Source organism: Fusarium oxysporum, chromosome 1 (genome assembly GCF_000149955.1).
Source record: "Fusarium oxysporum f. sp. lycopersici 4287 chromosome 1, whole genome shotgun sequence".
NCBI lineage: Eukaryota > Fungi > Ascomycota > Sordariomycetes > Hypocreales > Nectriaceae > Fusarium > Fusarium oxysporum.
In genome coordinates, this window is record NC_030986.1 from 3,983,165 (window position 1) to 4,008,522 (window position 25,358).

The window sequence follows — 25,358 nt, forward strand, 5'->3', positions numbered from 1 at the left end:
GGGTAATATGATTGCGACGGACTCTTCAAAGTTTGAGCAAAGTGACTGATAAAGACGATATCGCCTATCTGTCATGCGACGAACCCAAAGGCGACTCTTTTCTCAGCCCCAACAAGATGCTCAACACATTGATGCAGCTTGATCCTCATCTTAGGGCGATAGTCCTGTATTCTACGTCCAACACATGGTGTGCCATCGACCCAGTCGAAAAACTTCCCTTTACAAGTATCTTGTCCATGGCCGATGGAGGCGAGGCCACACAAGCCCTGAACCTCTTGAACGGCACCAGCCGTGGTGAAGTGGTTAAAGCGAGTATCTTCGGTAACAACACGGATAATACGATACCGAAGGATGAGAGCAAAGGGGGTAGTAACACGGCTGCCATGAGTGTTTTGTACGCCATCACTGGCCTGATTACTCTGCTATTCTTGGTCATCATCACGACAGGCGCTGTGAGAGCCCACCGATATCCTGAAAGATACGGGCCACGAGGTGCACTTGGCGGGCGGCCACGGCAGAGTCGGGCCAAAGGACTTGCTCGGGCTGTATTGGATACGATCCCAATTGTCAAATTTGGAAACCAGACGCCTACAAAGCCAGATCCCGAATTGGAATTGGAAAATACGGAAGGGAACGATGCTGCCACACAGCGAACTGCGTCACGCCTCAGTGAGGCCAGACAGTCTGACGGGGCTCCGGCACCAGGTGGGGAGACCAATGCCGTACCAGCCGCGACTAGGGCATCGTCTTCTCCCGAGAGTGCCGAAGACGAGACGAGCGACCACTTAGGATGCTCTATCTGCACTGAAGACTTTACGGTTGGTGAAGATGTTAGAGTGTTGCCCTGCAAGCATCAGTACCATCCAGCATGTGTTGATCCATGGCTGATTAACGTATCTGGCACGTGTCCATTGTGGTGAGTTACTACCTTGTGAAATGATCCGATCCTTATGTATACTGACACGTTATTAGCCGCTATGACTTACGACCAGGCAAGGGTCATGCATCTGCGGAGGCGGATGTTGGCGACTCTAGCACACTGCCGCCACCTTTGGCAATGGAGGGTGCTGAGAACGACGCGCCTCAGTCATCTCACCGTAACCGACTCTCGAGACTTTTTGATATTAACCGCCTTCGAGAGGGGACCGTGGAAGAACAAATGGAAGCATTACGGCAGATGCGGGCGGAAACTAATGAAAATAACAATCAAGAGACAACAGAAGTTACTGAAGCGGCCGATGGCGAGTCGCAGGGCCAAAGTGCACGATTTGCGGCGAGGCTTCGGGATAGATTTAGAATCCGCACACGCGCTCAAGCCGTCGAAGATCATGAAAGCCAACGGGGGAGCTAGTGAGTAGCATGGAGGTGCCGGAGTATTTATGTTACCGGCGATATGAGTTTAGGGCTGAGAACTGGGGCTCGAAAGGCTTCACACTTTGAGTTAATCAGGGGCAGAAGGGTCCCTTGCATGCATTTGTGAACCGTTTTGAAGGAGAAGAATGTTCGGGATCGGCGTTGAGGCTGAGGAATGATAACTTGGGTTTCAATATGGACACACATGGGAAGCATGGCAAGGCGTTTCTTTGGACGATCGCACATAAGGGCGTGCTCACGACGATCGTGGTTGATGATCACTTTCGGCTTATCCGAGAGTGCAGATTCTTACCTTACATATGATACCTTTGATGATTTATTATTATACACGCTTATACGAAATCGAGACCTTATACAGCAGGGGTCCTCTTAAAGATTTGATTAGGATGTCAGCATATGGTAGTGAACCTTCCATAATCCAGCAATGAATAAACAGACCCTCAATGTTCACTCAAGCCTACATGCAACACCGTTCGTTGAAGATATTTGCAACCAAGCGCCCAGTGTCGGTATCGTGCATCATAACAGCATCTGATTCAGTCAGCTGAGAATCCGAACCCAGAGCTTGGCTCCAGTGACATGGCACCACAGGTGAAAGGTAAAAGTCGCAGAGTCAGCAGGAGAATGTAACTCGAGAGCCTCTTGGGTTTATTACCTCGGTAGATCATCAGGACTGTATGAACCAGCCTTGTTAGTTAGAGTTCAGCGCATCGCAACGGGGCTTTGTGATAAATCCTGACATCCTTATAAGGACAACAAAGACTGTTGGAACCCAAAGATGCGAAGTTCAGCAACCAGGCTGTGGCTTTTCGGAGGCACAATTGCCGCCGCAGCTTGAGGTCCGGGTAATTACAAAGAACTTAGTTGCTCAAATATCGCCACCGCAGTGAAAATGGATCTCGGGCAATGTATTGGTTTCCTGATCCTCATAATGTAAGTGTCAATTGGAAATAAGGTAATGACGCTGACGTGGGAAGTGTTTGTTGAGCATCCTTGATTTCCGTGTTTCAGATAGAACTTAAAAAGTCACTTGCTCCCACCATAAACAACACACTGGAGTCATTGAATTGCATAAATGCAAACTTTCTTGGGTTTCATGGGCAACTTACAGCCAGCACGTTGGTAGTGGTTGGCGAATCAGGCCTGTGCAACGTATGTGATCTCAAAACCGATACCGTGAATATGCTGGTACGATGTGAGCTTATTAAATATAATCCCGGGCCACATCCAGACCAACGGTAATGCAGCAGCAGATGAACAGAACAATCTTCAGCGCAAATCGTCGTCTTGGATTTCTGGCAGCCTATGATAAACAAGCTTTGAGCTATCGACACTAGAGGGCAGGGGTGTCGAGATCGACCAATACTGACGATGCTACTCAGCCCAGGTCTCCTTCGTTGCACACAGCCTTAACTGATCAATGAGGGCTGAAGAACATCTGAGGCTCAAGATCGGGGATGCTATTCTGCGAGCTGTGCTCAAGCTGCAAAACCTCAGCCTGAAATGATCTTTCTGGGAAGATATCTGGAGCTATTTGCCACCAGGATGTCGGAAAGTTGTTTTGCCAAGCGGGATGGCAACTACTGAACCGTGACTTTGGGAGAACCTACCCGCCACAAAGCCGCCTTTGGATCTCCAATTCCTGCCGAGTCAGGTGAACCACATACGCGTGGAGTTTCCCTAGCGGTGCCGATTTACTGTCCGTCGGCCAATCTCGAGTCGAGGCACAGTCCGGATTGTGTTAGAGGGTTTCGTAACGGGATCTCGTCAGGGGGATTAGCGCGAAGGATCTTGATTGATTCCGGGGGTGGATAGATCGGATCTAGCCGGGTCTAAGTACTAACAATAGTGCAAGCAAGAAGACGGGAGGATTTGAATAAGGAGAAGGGGGTTTTTCCTTCTTCCTTTATAGGGGGAAGAATATGATGTTTCGGGAAGGTGAAGGATTTGTTCAAGCTGAGAAGGCTTTACCATGAACGGGTTTGGGAGGTTCCCCTTCCCCAGTCTCTACTTGCCTGCTGGATTTGGTCCCTGTTTACACTGTAGCACATGGTTGTTTCCTCCTACCCATTAAACAGGGTGTCAGGATTCAGAAGAACTCTCCACATTCGAGACGGGAAACAACTTCCCAACTTACCTTAGTACCTGCCTACCTACTTAATAAGGATTGGATAGCAACTCCCCTTTCGTCTAGTTTGCTCAGGGAGAGACATTATCTGAGCACTTCGCAGCTTCAAATTTCCTCAAGCCTCGAAAAAACACCATCACAGCCAACACAAGCCACGATCTATCGACAACACTGCACGGGGCACTCTTCCGTTGCTCCGGTATCGATGCCACTGTCAGTGCGCACTCGATAGTGCACAACGTCCAGCCATACCACGGGTTTGAGCACATCCATGTCGAGGATGGCTTACGCCACCCGATGAACGATCGAAGTTAGGGTGTGGTCGATCTGTTTATTCCCATTTGTCGCCTCCTATCGAACTCCCAACCGAAATGGATCGGCTTCATCTCAAGTCCCTTTTCTTTTTTATCATAGCCACAGCCGTATCGATCGAACGCCATGCCGCAAGAGACGGGGGTTAGAGTAATCATTAGCAGCTCTCCCTGGTGTTGTTTTAATGGGAAAGCAACAATATCGGCCAACACAGTTTGCCCTGAGACTGGACATTCCTGAGTCTTGATACAATCACCAATCATCAAGAATTGGGATGACTTCTGGAAAGTCGATCGAACAAATGCTTTACGAGTCAACCTTTTGTGACTCGAAATGAATGACATTCTATCGAATAGCTTTTACTAACATTGTACCATCACAAATACAATGATTTTCTCCTACCTGCATCCGGAACCAAGTCTAACAATGGGTGACATACCGCACTCGTGAGCCATATCAAATACTCAAACAGAGGCCGGGACATCGCCAAGGATTCAGCTAGGTATTCGGATCCTCCGTCGCTATCCCAGACTATTTTACAGTGCCCACAAAGAGCATCACCCATCGTACTCCCGTCCACCACTGTCAGTGGCTCATCAAGTAACGACCACTCCGCTCTAACCTTATTTCGATATTCATCTCAAATCGTTGGTCGTTTCACACTGAATTTCTTGGTGAACAAAGTACCGATCTCTTTGTTGGTCCCCGAATCATTGTGCCTGGCTCAACAGCTATGCCGCTCAGTATTCCGGTATCATTCGTACCTGCGGCCACTCAAAACGTTTCTGCATGGTGCCTGAACTTCTTCCGCTTCTGGCTCATCTCGGGGCTTATTTCATTTACGGACCCATGAGCAGCTTTCAAGACATTAGTTCGGTTGAGCTAGAGACCCCTAGTTTCCAGACTACTGGATAGGTTGTCGGCAGAAGAACTAGAGATCTGAGGCTTCCGCACAGTCAGTAAAGTGCCTTGGCTTGATCTTTCTACTCTATAGCCACAAATTATGCTTTGACTTTATACCTGTCTGGGCAATTGCCCTTTTCTCCCCGTCCTCCTCCTCCTCCTTAACTATCACCGTACGCAACCCTCTGATCAAGGCTTGAAATTATTTTCGTCTTTCTATCGAAGATCTGCCTATTATCACTAGGGATAGTAACAAGAACTCTGCTGCATGCTTGGTTGTTCTTTCGGATCACATTTTGACACGAGCGTCCTCAAACACCATCTAATATGGCTCCCAAGCCTTCTATCGAGCCTCGCGAGGCATATCTACCGAAACCTGTTCCTATAGGAGGGGATATTATGTCGGTTATGGTCTCCCTCGCTGCTTGTTCAATATTGGCTGTCTTTCTTTGTAAGTCTTTGCAAACCCTCATGATATTAACACTAAAAACTGACACGCACGATGGAATAGTCCAGAGAATTACTGCCGTTAGATCCTGGTCCAGGTTACCATTTGTTGCTTGGCGTAAGTCTCTTGAGCTGATGCGAGGATATGGTTCAATTTGTTGGCTAAACATATGATATAGTCGTCCTGGTCATCTACGTCGACTCCTATGGTTTTGTTTTCACCTCTGCAATCCTCCAACAGGTCTTCGGTGTCAATAGCAGCTTTAACATCTGCCATGGCGCCATTTTGCTTTGCCTCATCTGCTATGTCACAACCAAGATTGTGGGCTCTCCTGTCGACTGTGCTGTGGAAGGTTTTGACTAATGCGAGAATAGCTTATATACGTCTTTCTTGTCGAGAAAGCTGTAAGTTTCATATGTTGTTTGAGAATTGAAGTCACATGTCTAACAGTATATAGCATGTTATTCGAAGTTCTACTACACGAAGAAGAAACTCGAAACTTTACTTGTTCAACATGATCACACTTCTTGGTGGTTATGGAGTAGTTGTCGTTCTCAACTTTATCTAGTAGGTCCTTCTAGCATTGACTTTCGTTTTCCAACGGCTTGTTAACGGTATTAGTCGCATTGCCAGAATTGTAAACGGAGAGTGCTTCATCGGCATGAAGAGCATCTCTATGATTCCTCTTATCGCTTTCGATGCCGTCGTCAATGTCTACCTGACCATTCTTTTTCTGATCCCTCTTAAAAGTTAGTCGACATTCGGTAGTCTCACGTGCATATGCTAATGAGTTGTCAGATCTCTATTCATTCAAGAATCTTCCAAAGACCCATGCGAACTCCCGCCTCCGCAGTGTGGCCTTCCGTACTTTCGTCGGTGCTTGCTGTACCTTGACAAGCAGCATAGTGTAAGTCCATTGATGTCTAGCGTTTGGAATACCCCTAACATGAACTAGAAACTTGACTGTGTTAATGGTTCTTAATGGCGAGCCGGGTTGGGTGTGTCTAATGTGTTGCAACAGTGACGGTATGTACCTTAAACAAGGCGTCTGGGATATAACTGACCATATGGAGTCCTCTTTTCGGCCATTGTAGTTCAATGGGTCACTTCTCGCGACAGTGCTGGTTCTTCCAGTCAACCAGCTTCGGCTGCTGTTACGGATGGCAGCTACATCGGCAGACGCGCCTCGTCAGCTCATCCAAGAAGCTCTCTGCATGCTTCCAACGTTCCCAACGTTCCTCGCGACGTGGACGACGAGACATCTCTTGTTGGGCATGCTACCGTCACCTCTTTGACGGATGACCCTGGTTTCGAAATGACCAAAGTTCATTCAGGGGCTACAAGTGGTGTTATCGTTACGACGACAATTCACCGTCAGAGCAGGCCTACGACCCAACGAAAGGAGAGCAGCGATGATGACGACGATATCGGGATTGAATCAGACCGAGACTTTCCGGTGCGGTCGGTTGCTTTTGCTCCAGGCCACACAGAAGTCGCAGAGCCACCGCGAACACGAATCCAAGGTGGCCCCAGGCCACATCATCATGCCAAGGCACCTTCGTTCTCACGTCCGTTGAACAAGTAAAATTTACAGTACAAGGCTGTTTTAGAAGACAATTGCTTGGAATATTGGCTCAGAAAAAACCGGCGTTTTCGGGTTAAAGGTTCTTTGGACAAAGACAAGAGGGTTCTAGGCGTATTTGAAAAAATCGGGGGTGATATGGATGGGGGCGGAAATACCCAATATTTAGTTTTAATCATCACCAAGAGTTGCAGAAACCCATGCATCTAATCATATTCTTATTACCTCACGATTTGGGAAGAGCATCTATTCTCTGGGATAAGTTAATATGACGCTTGAACTTGACAAAGACGTTCCGCACCCATCAATGGAATGGATGGATGACACAATAGTGTCAGGTGTTAATCTCCCGCATTCATACACATGGCACAACATTCCTCAGCCTGCAACACAACTCAATCAAGACATTGGCTTGGCCACGGTCTAGGATGAAGGCAAGGGTTCAAAGTCTCAAGTCGAGGCTCATGAGACAGCTTGACGTAGTCGTGCAAGTCGTCACCCATTCAAGCAGTACAGATGTTCTGTCACAGGATGGCACAGTAGTTGGAGCAGTCAAATCGCTGTTCATTGTCATCGTAGCTCGTAGATGCATCTACACGCTGAAGGAAGTCTATCAAACTGCTAAGATCAGGAATTGTTCTATTTGCCAAGTCCTCCCTTTTTGTAATATCCCGGAATTGATGATAAGAAAAGGGTAAGGAGGTTGACCGCGATATAAACGTGGATACTGTGAGCCAGATCCTGGTCACCTAAATGCAAAATATGTACATAAGTCAACAGGCGCCATCCTTGAACCGAAAATGTTTATCCTCCCTCCCGAAAGCCAATTTTGAATGGTTGGGTATTTCCCTAGCGAGTGTACAAGAAGTTATAAAACGAACTGAGTGGCCATCTGCCATGAGCCTTCGCGAGCTTAAGCGGAGGCGTAAACGCTACCATAAGAGCTGAGCTCGGTCTCGCTGGTCATGAGCATGCCAGTCTCAACCTTGAAGTAAGAGTAAGCATCAAGGTAAGAAAGGGCCTCAAGCTTGGGGATGGCATCCTTGAGCCAGTCGGCAATGGCCTCATCAGAACCTGTAGGAGCAAACTCGGTGAGCCAGATGGGCTTTCCACCGCAAGCCTCGTGGGAAGCCTTGAGGTGGTCGAAGAGAGTGTTACCGTACTCAACCTCGGAGTACCAGTGGACGTTGCAGAAGTCATAGTGGCACTGCTCGCCGAGCTTCTCACACTCAGAGACCCAGTTCTTGAGCCACTCGACACCCTCCATGGGAAGACCACTGTTGCTGATGGAAGGGGCACCGATGAGGGCCTTTCCAGCATAAGGGTTGAGCCACTTGACATGGGCCTTGGCAGCGTAGGCAGGAGTCATGTCAGCCTGGCCAGCGTTGTCAGGCTCGTTGAAGCTGAAGATAGCCTTGGCGCCATCACTCAGAGCCTGGGCACAGTTGTCGGCAAAGCGGTCGGTGTGGAGAGGCTGGTCGTTCCAGAGGGTAGGGATGAAGTTGAGACCCTTGAGACCGCCGGAAGAGGAGTCCCAGTTGTAACCCCAGCCGCAGTTCTTGCAGTCGCCGGCGAAAGTGTTGGCGAGGTCAACGTTGTTGTAGCAGACACCGCGCTTGTGGGAGAAGCCAGCGGAGCCGCCAGAAGTGGAGCCGCTAGACTTGGACTGGGTGCTGCTAGACTTGGCCTTGGACTGAGTCTTCTCCTTGATGGCAGCCTTCTGGGAAGCCTTGGCGGCGGTCTCCTCCTTCTTGGGCTGGGAAGCAGGCTCATAGGCGGACTTGGCAGCTTGAGAGGGCTTGGCGACCTTGATAATGGTGGTAGGCTGAGCGGCAGCAGGAGCGGGAGCAGAAGGTGCCTCGGGTTGAGAAGCGGCAGCGGGCTGAGTAGCAGCAGGAGCAGCACCGCCGGGGCCGAAGTAGTTGTTCTCCCAAGAGACGACCTGACCGTCAATAGTAGCAACGACCCAGTCACCACGCTTCTGGGCGTGCTGGTGGTGAGCGTGGCGGTGGCCGAGAGCGAGAGCCGGCTCAAGAAGAGCGGCGGTAGCGGTAAGGATGGTGAGCTTGTTGGCGATCATCTTGACTGATATGACTGGTATTCCTAATCAAGGCGATTCGGGTAAAGATCGATGAAACCTAGTGTTTCCCGAGACGGCAGTCGACTTATGTAATGAATGTGAAGTTGTACTTGATATTCGGGTTGATCACAGTCGGGGTGACAAGGTGAAAGCAACAACGAAAGATCGGGGCTGAGACGATAGTTGTAGTTATGTGATCGGCACGGCCGAGTAGGGAGTGTGTATGCGATCTATCAAAGACGCAGATAAAGAAGGGCGACGACTAGTCGAGACGAGGGTTGAAAACACGGGCTGATATTGACGAGATGAAGGAGAGAAGGGGAAGGGAAGTTTGAAACCATGGGGGGGATATAGAGGGTTTAAGAGCAAGGAGGTCCCTCGCAATAAGGCAGGCAAGTGGTGTGGTTTGGACATGATCCAGAAGTACAGTACAAGTGGTGAAGTGGACTGGAATGTATCTTTTACCTGCTGACGATTGTTGGAGATACCTGTGTCTTCACCTGACACCTGGTATCTTTGTTTCCAAGACTGGAAAGACTGGGAAGAAAGACCCCCGCCTGGGCCATCGAGAGCCTCCACTTGCAGGGGCCGTTTTGGGGCGCTTTCGGTGGACTCAGGTGAAATGCTTGGAGGCATTCTGCAATTCCATTGGCCGACGCTCTTGTTCCTGGCGCCGTGCTAGAGTGGATCTCTGGCCGGGTACGCCATCCCTGGCAAAAAGCGGGTAGTATGTCAGGGGCAGCCGCCTCAGGTAGCATCAAAGCAGTTTCCGATTGGACGAGCTGGCCTCCCTCTTAGAACCTAAACAACAGGTCAACGACAGCGACAGTGGGCAAAGGAAACATGGGTTAACGTGGCAGTGGATGCACGACCACTCACATAGAGGCACACACACGTTGTGCCTGAACTGAAACAACTATACATGCGCTATTTCATCCGGCTTTGGTCTACTGCAGGTCCCTTCTGCAGGAACACACACACACACACACACAAAAAAAAAAAGAGGAAACAAAAGAACAAAAGACCGCAAACGGCCCAATTGTGTTAGTGGCCCTCAGAGGAATGATTCACGCACTGGGGCCTTTGTTACTTTTGCTGCAATGCCAGCACTCTTTCGCCCCAATTCCTGACTCGATGATCCCACAACCAAGCTTCTGATATCCACCATGGTATAAAAAACTAAACGGTCCCGAGAGATTAAGCCAAGACAGCAGAGAACACGACCGAGTTTGCTGCCGGCACTTGGCCTTCGAGAACCCTCAACGCCCACTTCCCAGCTACGAACGTAATCGGACAAGGCCGTCGTAAACGTTGGCCCTAACTCCGTTGAGCTGATCCTACCCAGGATGCCCTGTAGCCTGTAGGTAAGGTAGCTGATGCGATGCTTATCCTGGTGCCAAGCCCAGCCAACTTGATGAATGCAAGGCCAGAGGTTAACAACCACCAACTTCTGCATCACCGTCATCATCTGGCTTCTCGTCATTCCAATGCTCTCACACCAGAGGCGCATGATACGCATCATATGACGCTCATCACGACAACTAGCAACGACAACGCACACACACACAATTAAAGCACTCAGAACAAGGCGCACAAAGGCTGCCACCGACGAAAATTCTAAATGTCTTGGCTTTTTGGTGCATCCCAGCCTCTTAGGACAGACCTGAACCCATTACTAAAGGGCCACGTCGGCTGCTAAACCCAATTCTCACTTAGCATCCGCCGTGTGAAACACCGTCCGAAATTACATCCGCAGCCACAGTAGGGGGGCTCCACGCGTACAACCATGATATCCCTTGTCAATATCTGAGCAACCTGTTAGCCGGGATTCCGGATCGGATCCTCATCGCAGTCCACGATGGATGGACGCTGCAAACGGATGGAGCAGAGACATTATTGAGCCATTTTTGGCATAAAAAAGCTTGGTTCTCGATTCTCATAGTATGGCAGGGTTGTCACTCATCCCCACAGGAGACATTCACAACTTGGAACAAGAGAAAAAAAAACTCAATGCCGCATTTTGTTGCTCTGACTCAGATCTTCACAATCTGTTCTGTTTTCGTGGAAGTCTTTGCCATCACTCTGCATGATGAGGGTTGCATTTTCTGCACCTAGCCATGACCGAGCACCAAGAAACACACTCAACACTCTTTGCTTTGTACAAGCTAAATATCACAGACTCTATTTCCTCGGCTTGGCACCTAAACTATTGACATGTGGCGGTCAAGCTGACGTGTTACACTCAATGCCCTTTGAGGCTGTTTCTTTGTGCAACTTTCCTTAGCTAGTACTTGGGACTCTGGTTGATGGACTCCCCTGATCAGTGTCGTTTACTCATATCACAGTGTCGAGTAAACAAAACAAGCAGTCTCTCAAGCGACGAGCTGCTGCCTGTATGGGAAATCCTGTTTCAGCCCATAACTTATGGGCCTATGGGGCGCTCATCTTATCTCACGAGATCGCTTCGGGGCGGTACCTGGAGTCTGTTGAGCTTTTAATAGGACTTGAGCATGGCTCTTGCTCTCCACTGCCCATGAGCTGTTGACTCTGGGTCGATGATTCGATACCGCAACACGGTTCAAGGTATCCAATTTCAGAGTACGATGCATTGAGCGGGACGTTAATATAATGTTGTTGTGGTATACGAACGCTTGGGGATATGACCCACCTTGGCGGGATGTGGATGTTGTTGATCAAGGCGTACCGTTAATCAACATGGCAATGGTGAGAACAGCGGATCTCTCAGGATATGAGGCCTCCCTAAAAAGGAGCGTGAATGACATTTCAGGTGAGATAGCTAGGATGCGGTAGTGGCAGTGGTTCATTCAAAAGATGATGATAAATTTCACATCTTATATGTGGTACAGGGTAGGATTGTTTTGTTTACATATAACCCCCTTGCTTCATTATCACATGAAAGCCCCAACAAACTGTAGGCCCCATTGATGATGGATTTATTACACTTTACCGATGCTAGATGCATTATTTGTATCCCTTCCCATCAGATTTCAACATATTGCAAGAACCCTACCTGTTGGCATGTCGTTTGAGGTGCTTGTGCTGTCTGTCTCGTAATAGGTTGTGAGCAACCAAAACCCGAGACTTAAACAGGTGAACTAGAGAAACCGCAACAAACGCAACAAGCCATCGTTTTTAAAATAGATACTGTAACATGGCTCCAGAGTTCAGGTGAGCTAATAACATGATCGGCGCTAGGGAACCTGCGAATCGCGATATTTGCAGAAGCGCCCGACGATGGGAAATGAGGTGAAGGACTAGAGGACGATCGCGGGCGCGCGCTTGTTATTCCCGTGATTTGGCTAGTAATTACACTACGACGGAGTTGAGTGCGACACCAAAAGTGCCATCTCCAATCAGACATTTCCTTGAGCTTGCTGTTGAAACATGGTCCGTTGTCATATTAAGATTCTGGGGTAAAGTTAAACGCCAACAATGGGCATTGTAACGGACATCAAACTGGAGCCCCGCTATAAGGTAACGGAGAATCTGCAGCCCGTTGAGAGCTTATCGAGTAAGGCTGGGTCTGTGGCGAAAGTCACAATTGCCCTGTTGGTCAGTAAATCAGTGGAGGTCAACACAGCCTCTTCCATGAAGCCAATATCCAAAATCCATATAAAGTCACGACATAGCCGCAACTGATAACTATCAATCTGAAAAACCGCCTAGCAACACCGAAGCCCAAATTGGGATGATAGTGCGAGAAGCGGCGGAATGATGACCCGTCATCCCGCCCTGTTAGTTAGGGATAAACTGCTACTACAACGAATGATAGAACAACATGTTCAGCTAGTTGTGGCAGGGCTCAAGCCACTTGATAGGATCGTCCACTACCAGCTTTAACACGTGACATTGTAACACGCTGATTCGCTCCTGTTGGGATGAGGAAGCTATCCAGCTCTTGATGCCTCGTGAGTTCTTTGGCATGCTTATAAAACTTCAACCTTTTAAATACGAAACATATATTCTATACGACGATTTAGATGCATGAAGACAAAAAGCTGCCGCCGAGTATCATTACTTCTACGCTGGTCGCTTCTGCCACGGGCAATCTATCAGAGCTTCAAGGAGCTAGCTGAATTACAACCAGTCCACACCAGAAAGCAATCACATCATGGACATAAATCAACAATTCACTCCGGGAATGCTGTCATTCACCGATCAGCCCGAGTTTGATTACGCCGCCTTTCTCCAAGCTGACGATATCACGTTTGGCGAGGGTGCCCAGACCCAACAGCAAGTACCATCAGATTCCTCAGACAAAGCTACCCCACCAAGCACAACATCAGGGTCTAGTAGTGAACTGGTTGCTCAACCTTCTGCTCAGAAACAAAGACTTGAGCGAAGAGGCCATACCAAGAGTCGAAGAGGTTGCTACAACTGCAAGAGAAGGCGTATCAAGGTATGTAGACCCGAAGATCTAGTTCCATGGACTGGCTAAGACCAGGAAGTGCCAGGAGACTCGGCCTGCGTGTGGCCACTGCACCAAGACGGGCCTGAAGTGCGAGTATCCATCTATGCCTCAGATCACACATCAGGTGCGTAAGAGACAAGGCTTAACAACTGTATCAACTGACGATCGTGTATCTAGCCGCATCACCAGATTCCTCTATTCAGTCTCCAGGATATGCGCTTCTTCCAGCACTTTCTGACGCAATGCTACCCTCATCATCCCTTGAAGCAAGAGGATATCTGGACCCATGAGATCCCATGCATTGCCCACAACGTATGGATCCCCATCAAGTAAAGGAAACAGGGCAGTTACTGATCGATCTAGCATGAATACCTTATGCACGCAATCCTCGGTTTCTCGGCATCTGAACTTATGAGGAATGACGCCAGTATTGTTTCGTCAGCCATGAACCACCGTATCAAGGCAATAAGAGCAATCAAGAAGCGTCTGGCTGAGACTGCCAGAAGCTCAATGGACTATGAGGAAGCGAACGCTATGGTAGCTACCTGTTACGCTCTTACATTTCAGTCCGTGAGCTTGGATGATGGATTGGCGGAGTATCTGACCTTCATCCGTGGTATCATGATTGTGGGAATGCAAATGTTGTTCCGAGGTATAAAACCGATATTTGAAAATATGATGGAGCCGGATCAGGATGCCTTACTTGAACCCCTAATGCAGGGCCTCCCACTAATTCCAAAGGGCTATACAGACTCTGCAATGGAGGCTCTTACGAATCTCAAGCCACTGTGTACGCAGCCAGTCGAGGTTGAGTATCATCACCATCTCGTCAAAATGGTCGAAAAGCTCTACATCAACTCGTGGGATGGTAAGTCTCTGATCATACAACACTGGCACCCAGCTAACTAGGTCTAGCATATAAAGCATACACATCACAATACGGCTGGTGGATGTTACTTCCACACGACACCTTCCAAGCTCTCATTGATCCCGATAACCAGGTCATGATGCTGCTTCACTCACATTGGGTCGCCATCAACGAGATCATGTCTCCTATCAGTGGGCAAGAACGAAACGTATCTGAAAAGTACCCTCCACAGAGAGATGGCCAGCCACAACTTGATCCTGGTTTTGCCCGATGGCTTAAACATATTAATGCTAATATCGACCTTGAGCACCAGATTTATAATCAGTGGCCGATGTGGGTGGAGGAACAGTTGGATCATGATATTACCTTCTTTGGAAGGGCTTGATTGTCGGGTTATCCTCAGTTATTCGGTATATCAACAGGTGACTGAAGTTTGGATATCTCAATGCCCTTCATGCAAGGCCTCTTCATGACTCATATTGTAAACGGACTCAACTTTTGCTGTTGTTATGTCTGATAGTCACATGTATGGACAGTTGATTTGAACGTTGATTGGTACGCCCAGCCTGATGCCTTGACTCAAGATATCGTGGTCTTGATGCAAGAAGGACTGTACGTGTCTCAGGATAGTGTGCAGACACAGTAAGACTATCTCTCGCATTTTCATTGCAAGATCGGTAGCATCTGGTACTATATGTGCAGCTGCACTCTTACCGGTCCTCAATTCCCGGCGAAGCTGAAGATCTTGTCATTCAGCATGCAGGTTGTTGCAAGATTTCGAACTGAAAATCTTCCAGTAGAGAAAATATATCGTGCCCATGGATTTGACAGCTCAAGCGACGAGAGTGTTGCCTACCGTTTCAAGTTACGTTCTCCTGAGGAAAACGTGAATATCATCTTGGATGATAGACCCCTTCAAGGTCTTTGACCATGGCCGCGAAAGGAACAAGAGCAGAAGACTCAAAGAGGGACAGACACCGAAGAGGAGAGCGTGAAGGAAGGGAACGAAGAGCCGATAACTCACCTTGGTTCTATGTAATTGTCACCTTCCAAACTCCTTACGGTCAGGTCAGGACTTTCCCTTCAGATAAGGAAATTTATGATTAATTTAGGAAGCTCTCTATTCTAGACGACTCAAATACTAGGTAAAGTCATCACAAGCTTAGGAGGCTCTTGAAATGTCGTTTTTTAGCCCCCAAACCGACTCAAGGTCTCAAGTGTCGTTCCCGGTGCTAGTCTCGGCACTGCCCCAGCAAAGCCCCCACTATTGAATCTCGCATTCATCGTATTCCACGCGATTGGGTCGGGCGTGGGGGGATGATCATCATATAAGCCAATCATGTTTTGGGGCAACCTTCACAGGGCTGAAGGATGCCTTGGGCTGTCCCCGTCATTGAGCAACCAGTAGTGCCGTATTCTTCGGGTTTGGCAAATAGCCAATTGAAGGTCTCAGGGTAAAGAGGTAGATCATATAAGGTCGTGGGTATATATAGGCCCTCTGTCCGCCTTCAAGATGGAAGAAGTTTGAAAGCGAGCATCATAGTAAGACTTACACCAACGACTTATCAGCATCACCAAGCTACATTCAAAGAATCAGGTATTCAAAATACTCTTACCAAGACCACTGTTATAGAACCATGTCTACAAAAACTGAGACAATGACAACTTCATCCTTCGAACTCGGCCATCGTCCCTCTGGACACTTAGCTCCACCTCCTGACTACGAGACTACTGAAGCTGTAGAACTATCACGCCTCTCGCCAGCTACGTCTTCTACAAACTCCCTTCCAGAATATACGACGCTATACAACAATGAAAACGGAGACTCAGCATCGTCCTCTTCAACATCTGGATTTTATCCTACAAAACAACTGCAGATCCAAGCTCCTGGGTTTGCACTTATTAGGCTTCCTCTACCGCCTCAGCCAGATCCTATCTATGTCTTCAATGTCGCAGCAACGGGAGAACTCGATGATGCAGAGTATGTATCGATTCGGCCTACAAGAAACTCAGGCTCTTGCTTTCTTGCCAGGGCGAACGACCCTACACAAGCAGCTCTATGCACGACCACATACCGCTTTGGTCCAGGCAAGCCTCCCAAGATCCGTTTTGTTGGGGATGGATCGCAGAACGGCCAGGCAGAGGAGATCGAGATCAGCTGCAAAGGTGTTCTAACTCGCAGCACCATCATGCGCACTCATCTCGGCACTTTCGAATGGCGATATAGTTCCCGCGCCGAACGTCGAAGTGCAAAAGCCTCTGTTGGCGAGGAAATCGATTGTCTACTCATTCTAGACCAAGTCATGAAAGTGGCCGTGGCAGGAGGAAAGCAGGAAGAGAGAAGACGCAAGGTTGGGCAATTCGTGCGTAGCGATGGACTCCGTACTCAAGGTTCTAGGAGGAGCTCTGCTGGAAATGGTGGACGGCTTATGCTTGATTTGCGTGAGTGGTTGGATCGGAAAAACGAGGCAATTGAGATGGAAATTCTAGCTGTGGTGAGTTGTGTGTCCATGATGAAGAAAGAAGTGGATAGGCGAAGAATGCATCAGACTATGGCCATCATGGGAGGTGCTTCTGGTGGATCCTAGACTGTTGGGACGAATATGGTCCTCGGATGAGATTAATACTAGTGATAGACTGTTCGTATATTTTAGTTATAGAAACCGACCTTCTGCTTTTCAGGAGACACTTTCGTTAATTGTGGCCGGATAAATGCTAACCACCAAAATATATCCCATTTAACCCATTGGTGTTCTTATTCTTGCACATCAGGAACCGCAGTTTTCTCTCTGGGTCCCAGCTCAAGCACCTCAGTCGATGGAATTTGTTCCTTCTCATTCAAGTTGGCATTCTCGAGATCCTTCTTACTGCACTTACACCTGTACCTCACCGAGCACCCCTGCTTCTCACCAATGAACGGGTCGTTGCGGCATGATTTGCCAAACAACTCCAGCAGCAACACCCACACAGAGAGAGCCAAAGTGATGGATATCAGGTTTAGCGAGTTTAGGCTCTTAGCCAATGGCAAGAGAAACAAGATGAGGCAGACGAGAAGTCTATTGGCCAACCGTGTCTTCTTGGACAGGCGTCTAGTTGCTGGATGGCGATGATCATGAGTGACTGAAATGACTCCCATAAAGAACAAGGCTACAGCAAGGCCTTGGGAGTAAAAGTACCGGATACCGTCAGCCATCTCAGGATCCGAACGCTCGATATAGTGTTCCGTAAGATGCTCAGGGTTGGCATCCGGAGTATCTGCGACCCAGACGAGCTTAGATAGTCCGGCAGATGCGAGAATGTAGCCCATGATGAACGGGAGATGAGCGTAGTGCCATACGGACGCTTTGTAGGTTAGCAAGGGGTCATTACCATAGCCTGTATAACTTACAGGATATCACGGAGCGTCGAATAGCATGGATGTTGATGTTGCTGCCATCGACATCAAAATAGATCCAGTTAAACACAAACGCCTGGCAAAGACCCAGAACAGCCTTTCCCAAGAATACATCAACGGTATATCCTCCATGACTCTGAAACATTGGTCCCATGACAGAGTATCCAAACACCAGTGAGACAAAGGCATTGGTTCGTTCAACACGATGCTCAATATTGACGGCTGGAAAGAACTCGAAGATCCCCGAGAGATACTTTACAATCCTTTTGTCATGAGCAGCCTTTCGGCCGTATTGGTAAATTCCAGTGAGGATGCTCTGGCCGCACATATCCAAGATGATGGCAACCCAGATGAGTCCCAGACGAGAAGGCATCTCAACATGAATACTAGCAATCCATAGGGCTGCAGGCACAATTATGTTGAGAGCTTGACATAACATAACACCTCGCACCATTGGCAGCAGGTACCCAGTGTACAAGAAGTGGAAGACACCTCTGAAACGGGCAGCGACATAGAATGATACCAGCATAGTGTAGGTATTGTGCTCGCCAGGATAAAATGCATATGTCATGTTGGTCGAGAACCTAAGAAGTCAGATGGATGATTCCTGTTGTCTATTGCCGACGTACCCCAGAAGACAAGCAATCTCGAACAGAATCTCAAGCCGTGTAAAGACATCGTCCGTCTCAAACCAACTCAAGATCAGAGTGATATCGGACCAAATCTTCCATGACATGATGAATGTGATTGCGAAGCGAAGCAGCTCTTTGCCGGTCGGCTCAGCCCAGACATGCTCGCCGTTGACATGGATGATACCGACTTTTCGAGTGGTGAGAATTTGTTATCGCAACAGAGTTGGGTTTCTTACCATAAAGAAGATCAAAGAACAGCTCAATGGCCATGATCTCGGTGTTTTCTGAAGCACGCCACAATAATCCCTTGTGAAACCATTGCTTGACCACTGGTTTCTTAAAGAGTTTGATAGTTTCTCCTAGTCGAGGTTGACCTCCACCAGAACCAACTGAGAGTGTATCTGAAGTTGACATGTTGGAGGGGTCGGCAGCTGGTGAGGGGTCATCATCATCATAAGTTCGCAGTTCAGCACCATAACCAAACTTGTCGAAATTGGCACTTAGAGCAGACGTGTTGGTAGAGAGTCGTTCCAGGTGGCCGTTGACGATATCAAGTTGACTCTGCATATCTTCCCACTCGTCAAAGGCAGGGCCATGCCGTTGTCGAAAGTGAGCACGGCGACTCTCATGGTGATCTCGGGTCTCTCTTAGATAGTCGCAATGTTCTGGTGATCCGTGGATGACAACTTCAACCTGAACATCATTTCGCTTTCCATGTTCTTCACGTAAATATTCGAGATCTTCGGGTAGAGAGGCGATGATCTTCTTGCCATTTGGCAGGAAGAACTCCTGCGGTCGCCGGCGTCGAGCAGAGGCAATGTATGACATTTGAGCACAATTGATTGAGCTTGGATTGTCAATAAAGTGAAGAGACCAACACTATATGAGGAGAAGGAGCTGAAAAGCTGCGAGATAAGCACACAGCCAATGGTCTTAGTTCATTGGGCGGCCGACTTTGAACACCTAGGCCCCTGCTAATTCGATGCCGCTATCATTGGCTTTTGATGATGTGTCTCACGGCTTATTTGATTGATCCCCGCAAGTGAAGCTGGACAGCCATCCATTGCGAAGAGGCACTACTGGGATAAGCATAAGTGTTTCATTTTAAGCTCAACGGGATGCGTGGTCATCATGACTAAGGGATTGAAAATAATTGCGTTTACTATTGGGGTATAATGCCTGTTGCCTTATGAATGAGTATCGAGAGTCTCAATTTGGAAGGATTCCATTAGCCTTACGGAGGAAATTAGTTAGATCCAGGAACGCAAGGGTCTTCCCGCTATACTAAGATGGCGAAAGACCAAATCACGTGACCTGTCTTCTCGTTTCGGCTGTTTCCCGGCTCATGACAAGGTTCTGCCTAAGGCCGCTATACTAGCCTCTGCCTTTGCCCGGTAATTCGGAGCAAAGATTCAGTAGCCATCACCAACTACCAAAACCCATCCCTCCCAATTCAACCTCCAACACCGCCAAAATGACTGCTGCGTGGAGAGCCGCTGGTCTTACGTACGTCGATTGAACCCCCAGACACTGCCGACTACAACATCTTCCGCCGAGCGACCGTACCGAAACACCGAGAAGCTAACATTGCGTTTCGATAGCTACAACCGCTACCTGGCCATCGCCGCCCGCGTTGTCCGCCGAAGCTTGAAGGAGGACAAGAGAATTGCTGCCGAGCGCCGAGGCGAGATGGATTTGCGATTCTCCAAGTGGCAGGTAAGGCGATACGGGAACCGAAAAGACAGCGAAAAAAGCGACGCAGACTAACATATAATTACCTCAACAGAACGGTAAGCAGGGTGAGCCCAAGAACCTCGCCGCTGCCAACGCCGCCATTGCCGCTGAGAACGCTGCTTAAGCAGATCGATTTGGGAATGATTGCGCGTGGGATAATAGAAGCGTGGCGCTCGAAGGGGTTGCTCGGTTCAGATGAGATGGACTTATTCCTCAGCCGGATGCATACACCTGGAGCCACTGTACCATAACGATTGTTGCAATGTATCAATCAAATTCAAAACTACGACTGCAATTGGAGGCAAGAATGGAATTGCTGGTGAATCAATGTTGTGATGTAAATGATTTCTATTGTGATGCTCGCGGTGGGACGTCCGCATCTCAACTTTCTGTCACACCCGGCTACAGCCGAAAGAGTAGCTACGGCTCCGCTAACGATGTGCATCAACACACATGACCAGGTTGCTATGAAATCGTGACTTCCGCCTCTTTTCAAATGTAAAACTTTGTTGTAGTTTGGTTTTTGTATTGATTTTACTGACATAATAGCCAATTTTGGTAGTACATCATTCAATCATTGTACGTAGCAGTGGACCCATCATCATAATTGGATATACCGTCCTATCTCCCTTCCTGCTCACAATCATCTTCTATCAAACATCCATCTAATGCTGTATTTCCGCACTACCACCAACACGCAAACGTGCAATATTAATATTTAATGCGATAACTTGTCGCTTCATTCAGTCAATATGGACGATATTGGCAACGGAATTCAAGATGGTGGGTGCCCAATACTGCCTTACCCTTAGGTCCCGCGTGCCAATGTCGTCAAAATCTGACTTTGGGAGCACAGATATCGCGAGAATATCGCTTGATCACCAATATGAGTATCCACCCCCGCCACCTCCGGATATTGCGACTGCGGGAATAGTTGCAGTGGACATCACAGATAAATTCTCAGAAGCCGTCAAGAGTAAGTTCTGTGTCGCTGACTTATTCGTTCATGACCCCGCCGTTGACTGAAGTCTGACCAGCTCTTGCACCCGGTGAACTTGTTAAAGATGGGGCATTTACTCTGTTCGAGTCCGTTTCAGGGCTTGAGGTTCGTCTATCGTGAAGGCTGGCTCGGTTCAATACTGATACACTTAGATCATGGATCCTAAAATGGACAGCGGCTGTGTTGAATCAGCAGAGGAGCTTGAAGAGCTTTACGATGTTGCGCGGCCACTGCTCCCAGAAGAGGTACTGGGAATTATAGACCAGCTTCTCTGTCACGAGGTAAGTGCTTCAGTAGCAAAGCAACTATACAAACTAATAATGTTGCTCAGATGGCATGGCATCAGGGATATCCTCTTTCACAGACTCTATTCACTAGTGTATACGCTGAGGCGCTCCTGACACCCACCCCACGAACTGTCGAGGACGCTCATTTCGTTCGAAACGGCTCATATGGTTCTTCTGGACAATCTGACATGCTTAAAATATTGAGAGCGTACTGTCTTGGTTTGCTCAAAGCCTGCGGTTATGTCAATGAACGGATTAGATCAGAACACTACTATGAAGTAAGTGTGAACCGATGTCATGGCAAATGGATTATTTTTGGCTAACGCATACTTTCAAGGAAGAAGATTTCGTGACAAACACATACAGCCGCACCTTACTTGCTGAAATACAACCCCAGGCTATCCGGCAGGCTATCCAAGAAGCAAGAGACCTGCTCATCACATTATCTACCGGCGTCAGCGATCATCTTCGAGAAGCACTTGACCAACGACTGCAGCTAAGGTTGTACTTTCTGGAAGCAACAGAATGCCCCAAGCACGTGAAGGAGCCCGAGGTTGCGCGAAAGCCATGGCTTGAAGGGCTCAAGGTTCTTCCAGCCATCAAGTCATCTCACACCTTGGGAAAACCAGTCGACGAGGCCTTCAGTGCCAAGCTCCAACGAAAGCTTGCTAGCACTATGCCCCCTAGACCGATTGTGCAGTTAAAATTCGAGGATGCATTTGGTCATCTTTCAAGGCTGTTCACGGACGGTGTTGAATTGATTGATGTGCTAAACTATACCGACTCCCAATGTCTACAAGTAAGCATTGGATTGTTCTTCAGAGAATGTCAACGCTAAATATTTTTAGAACTTCGTCTTGCAGTTTCAAGCCAAGAAGCCTCAACCACTGGTTTTCGTACGGACTCTACTTCAGACTTTCCTCTTTAACGAGATGGAAGTTCTAGGCTCAATGAGCATTCGGCAGATTATGGATGATGACTTTTCTATTGTGTCGATGCCGGCCAGCGCCCAACTTGATCGAAACAACGACGAGATCGAATTCCCCCAAGATCCGCGATTCATTGTTGCGCAACAAATGGAACTGTTTCGACAAAGAGCGGCTCAATCGTTTCTCGACATCTTCAGGACCTTTTGTCAGAACAGGTGTCGTGTCCGGCGCACGCTCTGCCACATCATCAGGGACTGGGATAATCTCCAGCTCGATGCTGAAGAGATTGATCAAATTATCCAGGTCAAGTTAAACGAGAAGCCAATGAGGCATTTCACAGGAGCAAATTCTCAACCAGTCGACACCTACTCCCTCCCACTATCGTCCTGGACGTACTTATACAAGATTCGCCAGATGGAATGGATTGTACAACTTGGTTTCGAGTTGGAAGTCTATCAGCCAGACGAACTTGCCGGTATGTATTGGTATCTCAACTACCTAGCCAAATGGAGAGTTCAGCATACAGAAAGGCTCAAGTCCTTCATTGTTCGAAGAGTCGAGGAATCTCGCGCACCTTCTCAACCGCGAAATCCTTCAGTTGATCGCCAACTTGAGCGATCCCTTGCCTTTATTCGGCTTATGCTTCTCGATGCCGCTGTCACATGGGAATTGTCAGATGCGCTATCATGTCTTTACACAGCTCTCATGCGGCTCGAGTTGGTCAAGGTACCTCCGCGACCGTATAGCAACGACGAACTCCGCTTTGAGCTGCGGATGAGACCATTCGCCGTTATTGGCCTACCGCCTTGCCCGGGCTTCCCAGAGTTTATTCTCGGAACCACGCAACCAGAATCGTCGACGGTGGATATTCTTCAATATGCAGAAAGAGCTCTGAAGGGTGCAAAGCAAGGGCTTGAGGTTCTGAGCAAGTTGTCTGCGGCAGATTCGTTCTCAGTTGGTTCTCACGATAAATGGCAGACTTCAAAGAAGAACGCGCTCAAAGCATGTATTGCAACAGGGCTCGCGATTACGGCTGTGCTGAAGGCATCAAAGGAAGATGCGAGTAATCTGAAGCTCAGAGCTGAGGTGCCAACTCCTGATAAGTGTTATCATGACTGGTGGATTGTACCTCGTCTGGTTCCTGTCTGAAGCTTATTGAAGGAAATCCATGTATAATGACAAAATGAGCTTAAATTGAATTGTTACATCAAAGCCGCCTTAGAGTATTCGGGTATCCAGATGAGAGCAACACCCTCTTCCAATATTCCTGGTTACCAGCCCTGGTTTCAAACATCAAACAGAACATGAACTAATACTAGGTATATAAGATACAACGCCATTTCCATTGTGCCAATTTCAATAACAAACTGAACACATCCTCACCGCAAATGCTTTTCGGTAATCGGAATGAGATACCGAGAATAATTGGGGATCTTCAATCCTGGTTCTGATAAGAAAGACAGGTCTAGTGGGACCAGTGCTTAAGCTAGCTTAAGCGGCGACACGTCGGCGAGCGGCCTGGGCCATTCGGAGACGAACGGTCTGCTCATAGAGAACGTCCTTGAAGGCAAAGAGGAGCGCAGCAGTGAGGACGCTCTGGGTGACTTTAGGGCCGATACCTGTTAATGAGAGTCAGCGAATTGCTAAATCAGATGGTGACTTGATATTTTACCTCGGTAGAGACCAGAGTAACCGCTCTCACGGACGATGCGAGAAAGAGCGCTAAGGGAACCCTCCTTCTTACCGCTGCCCTGGACGTGCATCTGAGACTTGACGGTGATGTAAGGGTAGGTGATGGCAGTAGCAAACAGCTTGCCCAGGGCGCCGAGGAAGAAGGCGATAGTAGGAGTCACCTTGCGACGCTTCTCAACTGTGTTCTTGAGTTGCTCAAAGAGAGTGTACTGAAGAATAGGGTTGATAACGAGGACAAGAGCTGGGATGACCCCAGAGAAGAGAGCCTGAGGACCCTCGTTCTTGAGGAGCAGCAGCAGAGTGCCGATGGTGCTGGGAGCCTTGGCAGGCTTAGACTCGCCAGCCTCGACATCCTGCTTCTTCTCCTGCTGGCGAGTTGTGACTCGGGTGTTGACGACCCAGATAGGGTTGGTGATGATGACGGTGGCCGAACCAGCGATAGCACCAGCAATCATGGACTCAACGGTGGTGAGCTTGGCGCCAGCGCGACCAGCCTTAGCAGCAGCCTTCTCGAAGAAACCGCGAGTCCATTCGTACCAGTAGTAGTAGACAAAGTTGGTGACGCTGATGCCGAAGAGGGCCGAGTTAATACCGGAGTAGAGACCAGAGATACCCTCACGGGCGATGATGTTGCCAACAGCCTCGCTGAACTTGCTCTCGGCCTTCTTAGACTCGACCTGAGCGCGTGTTGAGAGGGTGATGAGAGGGTAGCTTGAGATATCATCAGCGCACTGTAATGCGTCATTGGGGTATTCGCAAGCCTTACGTCAGGATCATGGACAGAAGACCACCTCCAGCGCCAGCAAGAGCGTGAGCGACATTGTCATTCTGAGGGATTGCTTGAGTCTCAGGCGCCGTGCTGATTTCGACCTTGTTAGGAGTAATCTCGACCTTTGTCACAGGCGTATCGATCTGAGGAGTGGTCTCCTTTTCGGCGTTGTCTGACATGATGCCGTTTGTAAATGGTCGATGTAGTATACAAGTTTAAGCTTAAGCGAGGCGCGTGTAAGCGATGTTTATGTAGGACAGAAATGGATCGAATTGAATTGATGGGGAATGAACAGTAATTAAAAACCTGGGGAAGGGAAACTTACAAGTCGCGCGGGGCCGTGCTCGATTAGAGGAGCCCAGATACAGTATTTAAAGCTTGTAAGGAAAGGTATTGGAGGGAGACTTGTATCTCGGGATCGGCAATGACTTGACTCGAGAGCTAGAGGACGTCTACTGTAAGGCCTAGGTATCTCAGGTAGGTCCCTCTCCCTAAATATACCGTACCGAGGTCGGGACGGGAGTTGATACCGAGTAAAACTTCCCTAAAAGTCGGCCTCTGTTCCGCATCTGAAAATGAGGTCACTTCCCTGCATGTGATGTGGGGAAAAGGGACAATGCCTTGGGCCGGTGACTTGAGATCTTTACCGTTTGTGCACTAGTCCCAATTGGGGCACAAGACAACAGTCGAAGATTCAAGCCACGGAGTCAAGGAGAAACAGAAGATGCGGGCAAAGTTCACCCTTTTGTCCCCACTTGCCTCATTGGGGCCAAAGTAAACACTGGACCCATGCC

The 25,358-nt window shown here is 48.5% G+C and overlaps 9 protein-coding genes across 12 annotated transcripts in view; 6 read left to right on the top strand and 3 right to left on the bottom strand.

The window, feature by feature from the left end:
* FOXG_00751 (uncharacterized protein) overlaps positions 1–1,351 on the top strand; it is a gene marked incomplete at both ends in the record, with an annotated part of 1,783 nt that extends 432 nt beyond the window's left edge. The window contains 2 exons of the mRNA XM_018377325.1: positions 32–916; positions 973–1,351. Of these exons, the coding sequence (XP_018233032.1) occupies positions 32–916; positions 973–1,351 (1,264 nt within the window). The remainder of the gene's footprint in view (positions 1–31; positions 917–972) is intronic.
* Positions 1,352–5,044: 3,693 nt separating this feature from the next.
* FOXG_17944 (uncharacterized protein) lies at positions 5,045–6,750 on the top strand (the record flags this gene model as incomplete). Its single annotated transcript, XM_018397966.1, has 9 exons — positions 5,045–5,168; positions 5,229–5,282; positions 5,344–5,486; positions 5,540–5,569; positions 5,623–5,732; positions 5,787–5,914; positions 5,964–6,072; positions 6,121–6,191; positions 6,239–6,750. 9 exons carry the CDS (start codon positions 5,045–5,047, stop codon positions 6,748–6,750), a joined length of 1,281 nt encoding a protein of 426 aa, XP_018233033.1.
* Positions 6,751–7,226: 476 nt separating this feature from the next.
* Positions 7,227–9,327, bottom strand: FOXG_00754 (uncharacterized protein). The gene has a single exon (XM_018377326.1). It carries the CDS (start codon positions 8,825–8,827, stop codon positions 7,661–7,663), a length of 1,167 nt encoding a protein of 388 aa, XP_018233034.1. The 5' UTR covers positions 8,828–9,327; the 3' UTR covers positions 7,227–7,660.
* A 3,181-nt stretch (positions 9,328–12,508) lies between these two features.
* On the top strand, positions 12,509–14,997 carry FOXG_00755 (uncharacterized protein). The gene is made up of 5 exons (XM_018377327.1): positions 12,509–13,247; positions 13,297–13,383; positions 13,437–13,571; positions 13,623–14,127; positions 14,175–14,997. The coding sequence occupies exons 1-5, from the start codon at positions 12,960–12,962 to the stop codon at positions 14,510–14,512; spliced, it is 1,353 nt and encodes a 450-aa protein (XP_018233035.1). The 5' UTR covers positions 12,509–12,959; the 3' UTR covers positions 14,513–14,997.
* Positions 14,998–15,591: 594 nt separating this feature from the next.
* Positions 15,592–16,872, top strand: FOXG_00756 (uncharacterized protein). The gene has a single exon (XM_018377328.1). It carries the CDS (start codon positions 15,765–15,767, stop codon positions 16,713–16,715), a length of 951 nt encoding a protein of 316 aa, XP_018233036.1. The 5' UTR covers positions 15,592–15,764; the 3' UTR covers positions 16,716–16,872.
* On the bottom strand, positions 15,672–19,452 carry FOXG_00757 (uncharacterized protein). Its single transcript, XM_018377329.1, has 4 exons — positions 18,390–19,452; positions 18,151–18,340; positions 17,516–18,105; positions 15,672–17,469 (listed from the first exon to the last, which is right to left on the bottom strand). The coding sequence occupies exons 1-4, from the start codon at positions 18,979–18,981 to the stop codon at positions 16,883–16,885; spliced, it is 1,959 nt and encodes a 652-aa protein (XP_018233037.1). The 5' UTR covers positions 18,982–19,452; the 3' UTR covers positions 15,672–16,882.
* A 75-nt stretch (positions 19,453–19,527) lies between these two features.
* FOXG_00758 (F-type H+-transporting ATPase subunit epsilon) lies at positions 19,528–20,348 on the top strand. 2 transcript variants are annotated; one of them, XM_018377330.1, is made up of 3 exons: positions 19,528–19,659; positions 19,755–19,869; positions 19,940–20,348. In XM_018377330.1, the coding sequence occupies exons 1-3, from the start codon at positions 19,628–19,630 to the stop codon at positions 20,009–20,011; spliced, it is 219 nt and encodes a 72-aa protein (XP_018233038.1). In that variant the 5' UTR covers positions 19,528–19,627; the 3' UTR covers positions 20,012–20,348. The 2 variants fall into 2 exon arrangements, with proteins under 2 accessions (XP_018233038.1, XP_018233039.1); XM_018377331.1 differs by having other exon boundaries at positions 19,552–19,659; positions 19,755–20,211.
* A 13-nt stretch (positions 20,349–20,361) lies between these two features.
* Positions 20,362–23,442, top strand: FOXG_00759 (uncharacterized protein). Of its 2 annotated transcripts, XM_018377332.1 has the most exons (7): positions 20,362–20,670; positions 20,744–20,863; positions 20,925–20,992; positions 21,040–21,168; positions 21,219–21,452; positions 21,512–21,973; positions 22,023–23,442. In XM_018377332.1, exons 1-7 carry the CDS (start codon positions 20,640–20,642, stop codon positions 23,250–23,252), a joined length of 2,274 nt encoding a protein of 757 aa, XP_018233040.1. In that variant the 5' UTR covers positions 20,362–20,639; the 3' UTR covers positions 23,253–23,442. The 2 variants fall into 2 exon arrangements, with proteins under 2 accessions (XP_018233040.1, XP_018233041.1); XM_018377333.1 differs by lacking the exon at positions 20,362–20,670 and having other exon boundaries at positions 20,705–20,863.
* On the bottom strand, positions 22,023–25,150 carry FOXG_00760 (uncharacterized protein). Of its 2 annotated transcripts, XM_018377335.1 has the most exons (4): positions 24,890–25,150; positions 24,562–24,784; positions 23,776–24,506; positions 22,023–23,722 (listed from the first exon to the last, which is right to left on the bottom strand). In XM_018377335.1, the coding sequence occupies exons 2-4, from the start codon at positions 24,741–24,743 to the stop codon at positions 23,595–23,597; spliced, it is 1,041 nt and encodes a 346-aa protein (XP_018233043.1). In that variant the 5' UTR covers positions 24,744–24,784; positions 24,890–25,150; the 3' UTR covers positions 22,023–23,594. The 2 variants fall into 2 exon arrangements, with proteins under 2 accessions (XP_018233043.1, XP_018233042.1); XM_018377334.1 differs by having other exon boundaries at positions 24,562–25,150.
* Positions 25,151–25,358: the final 208 nt, after the last annotated feature.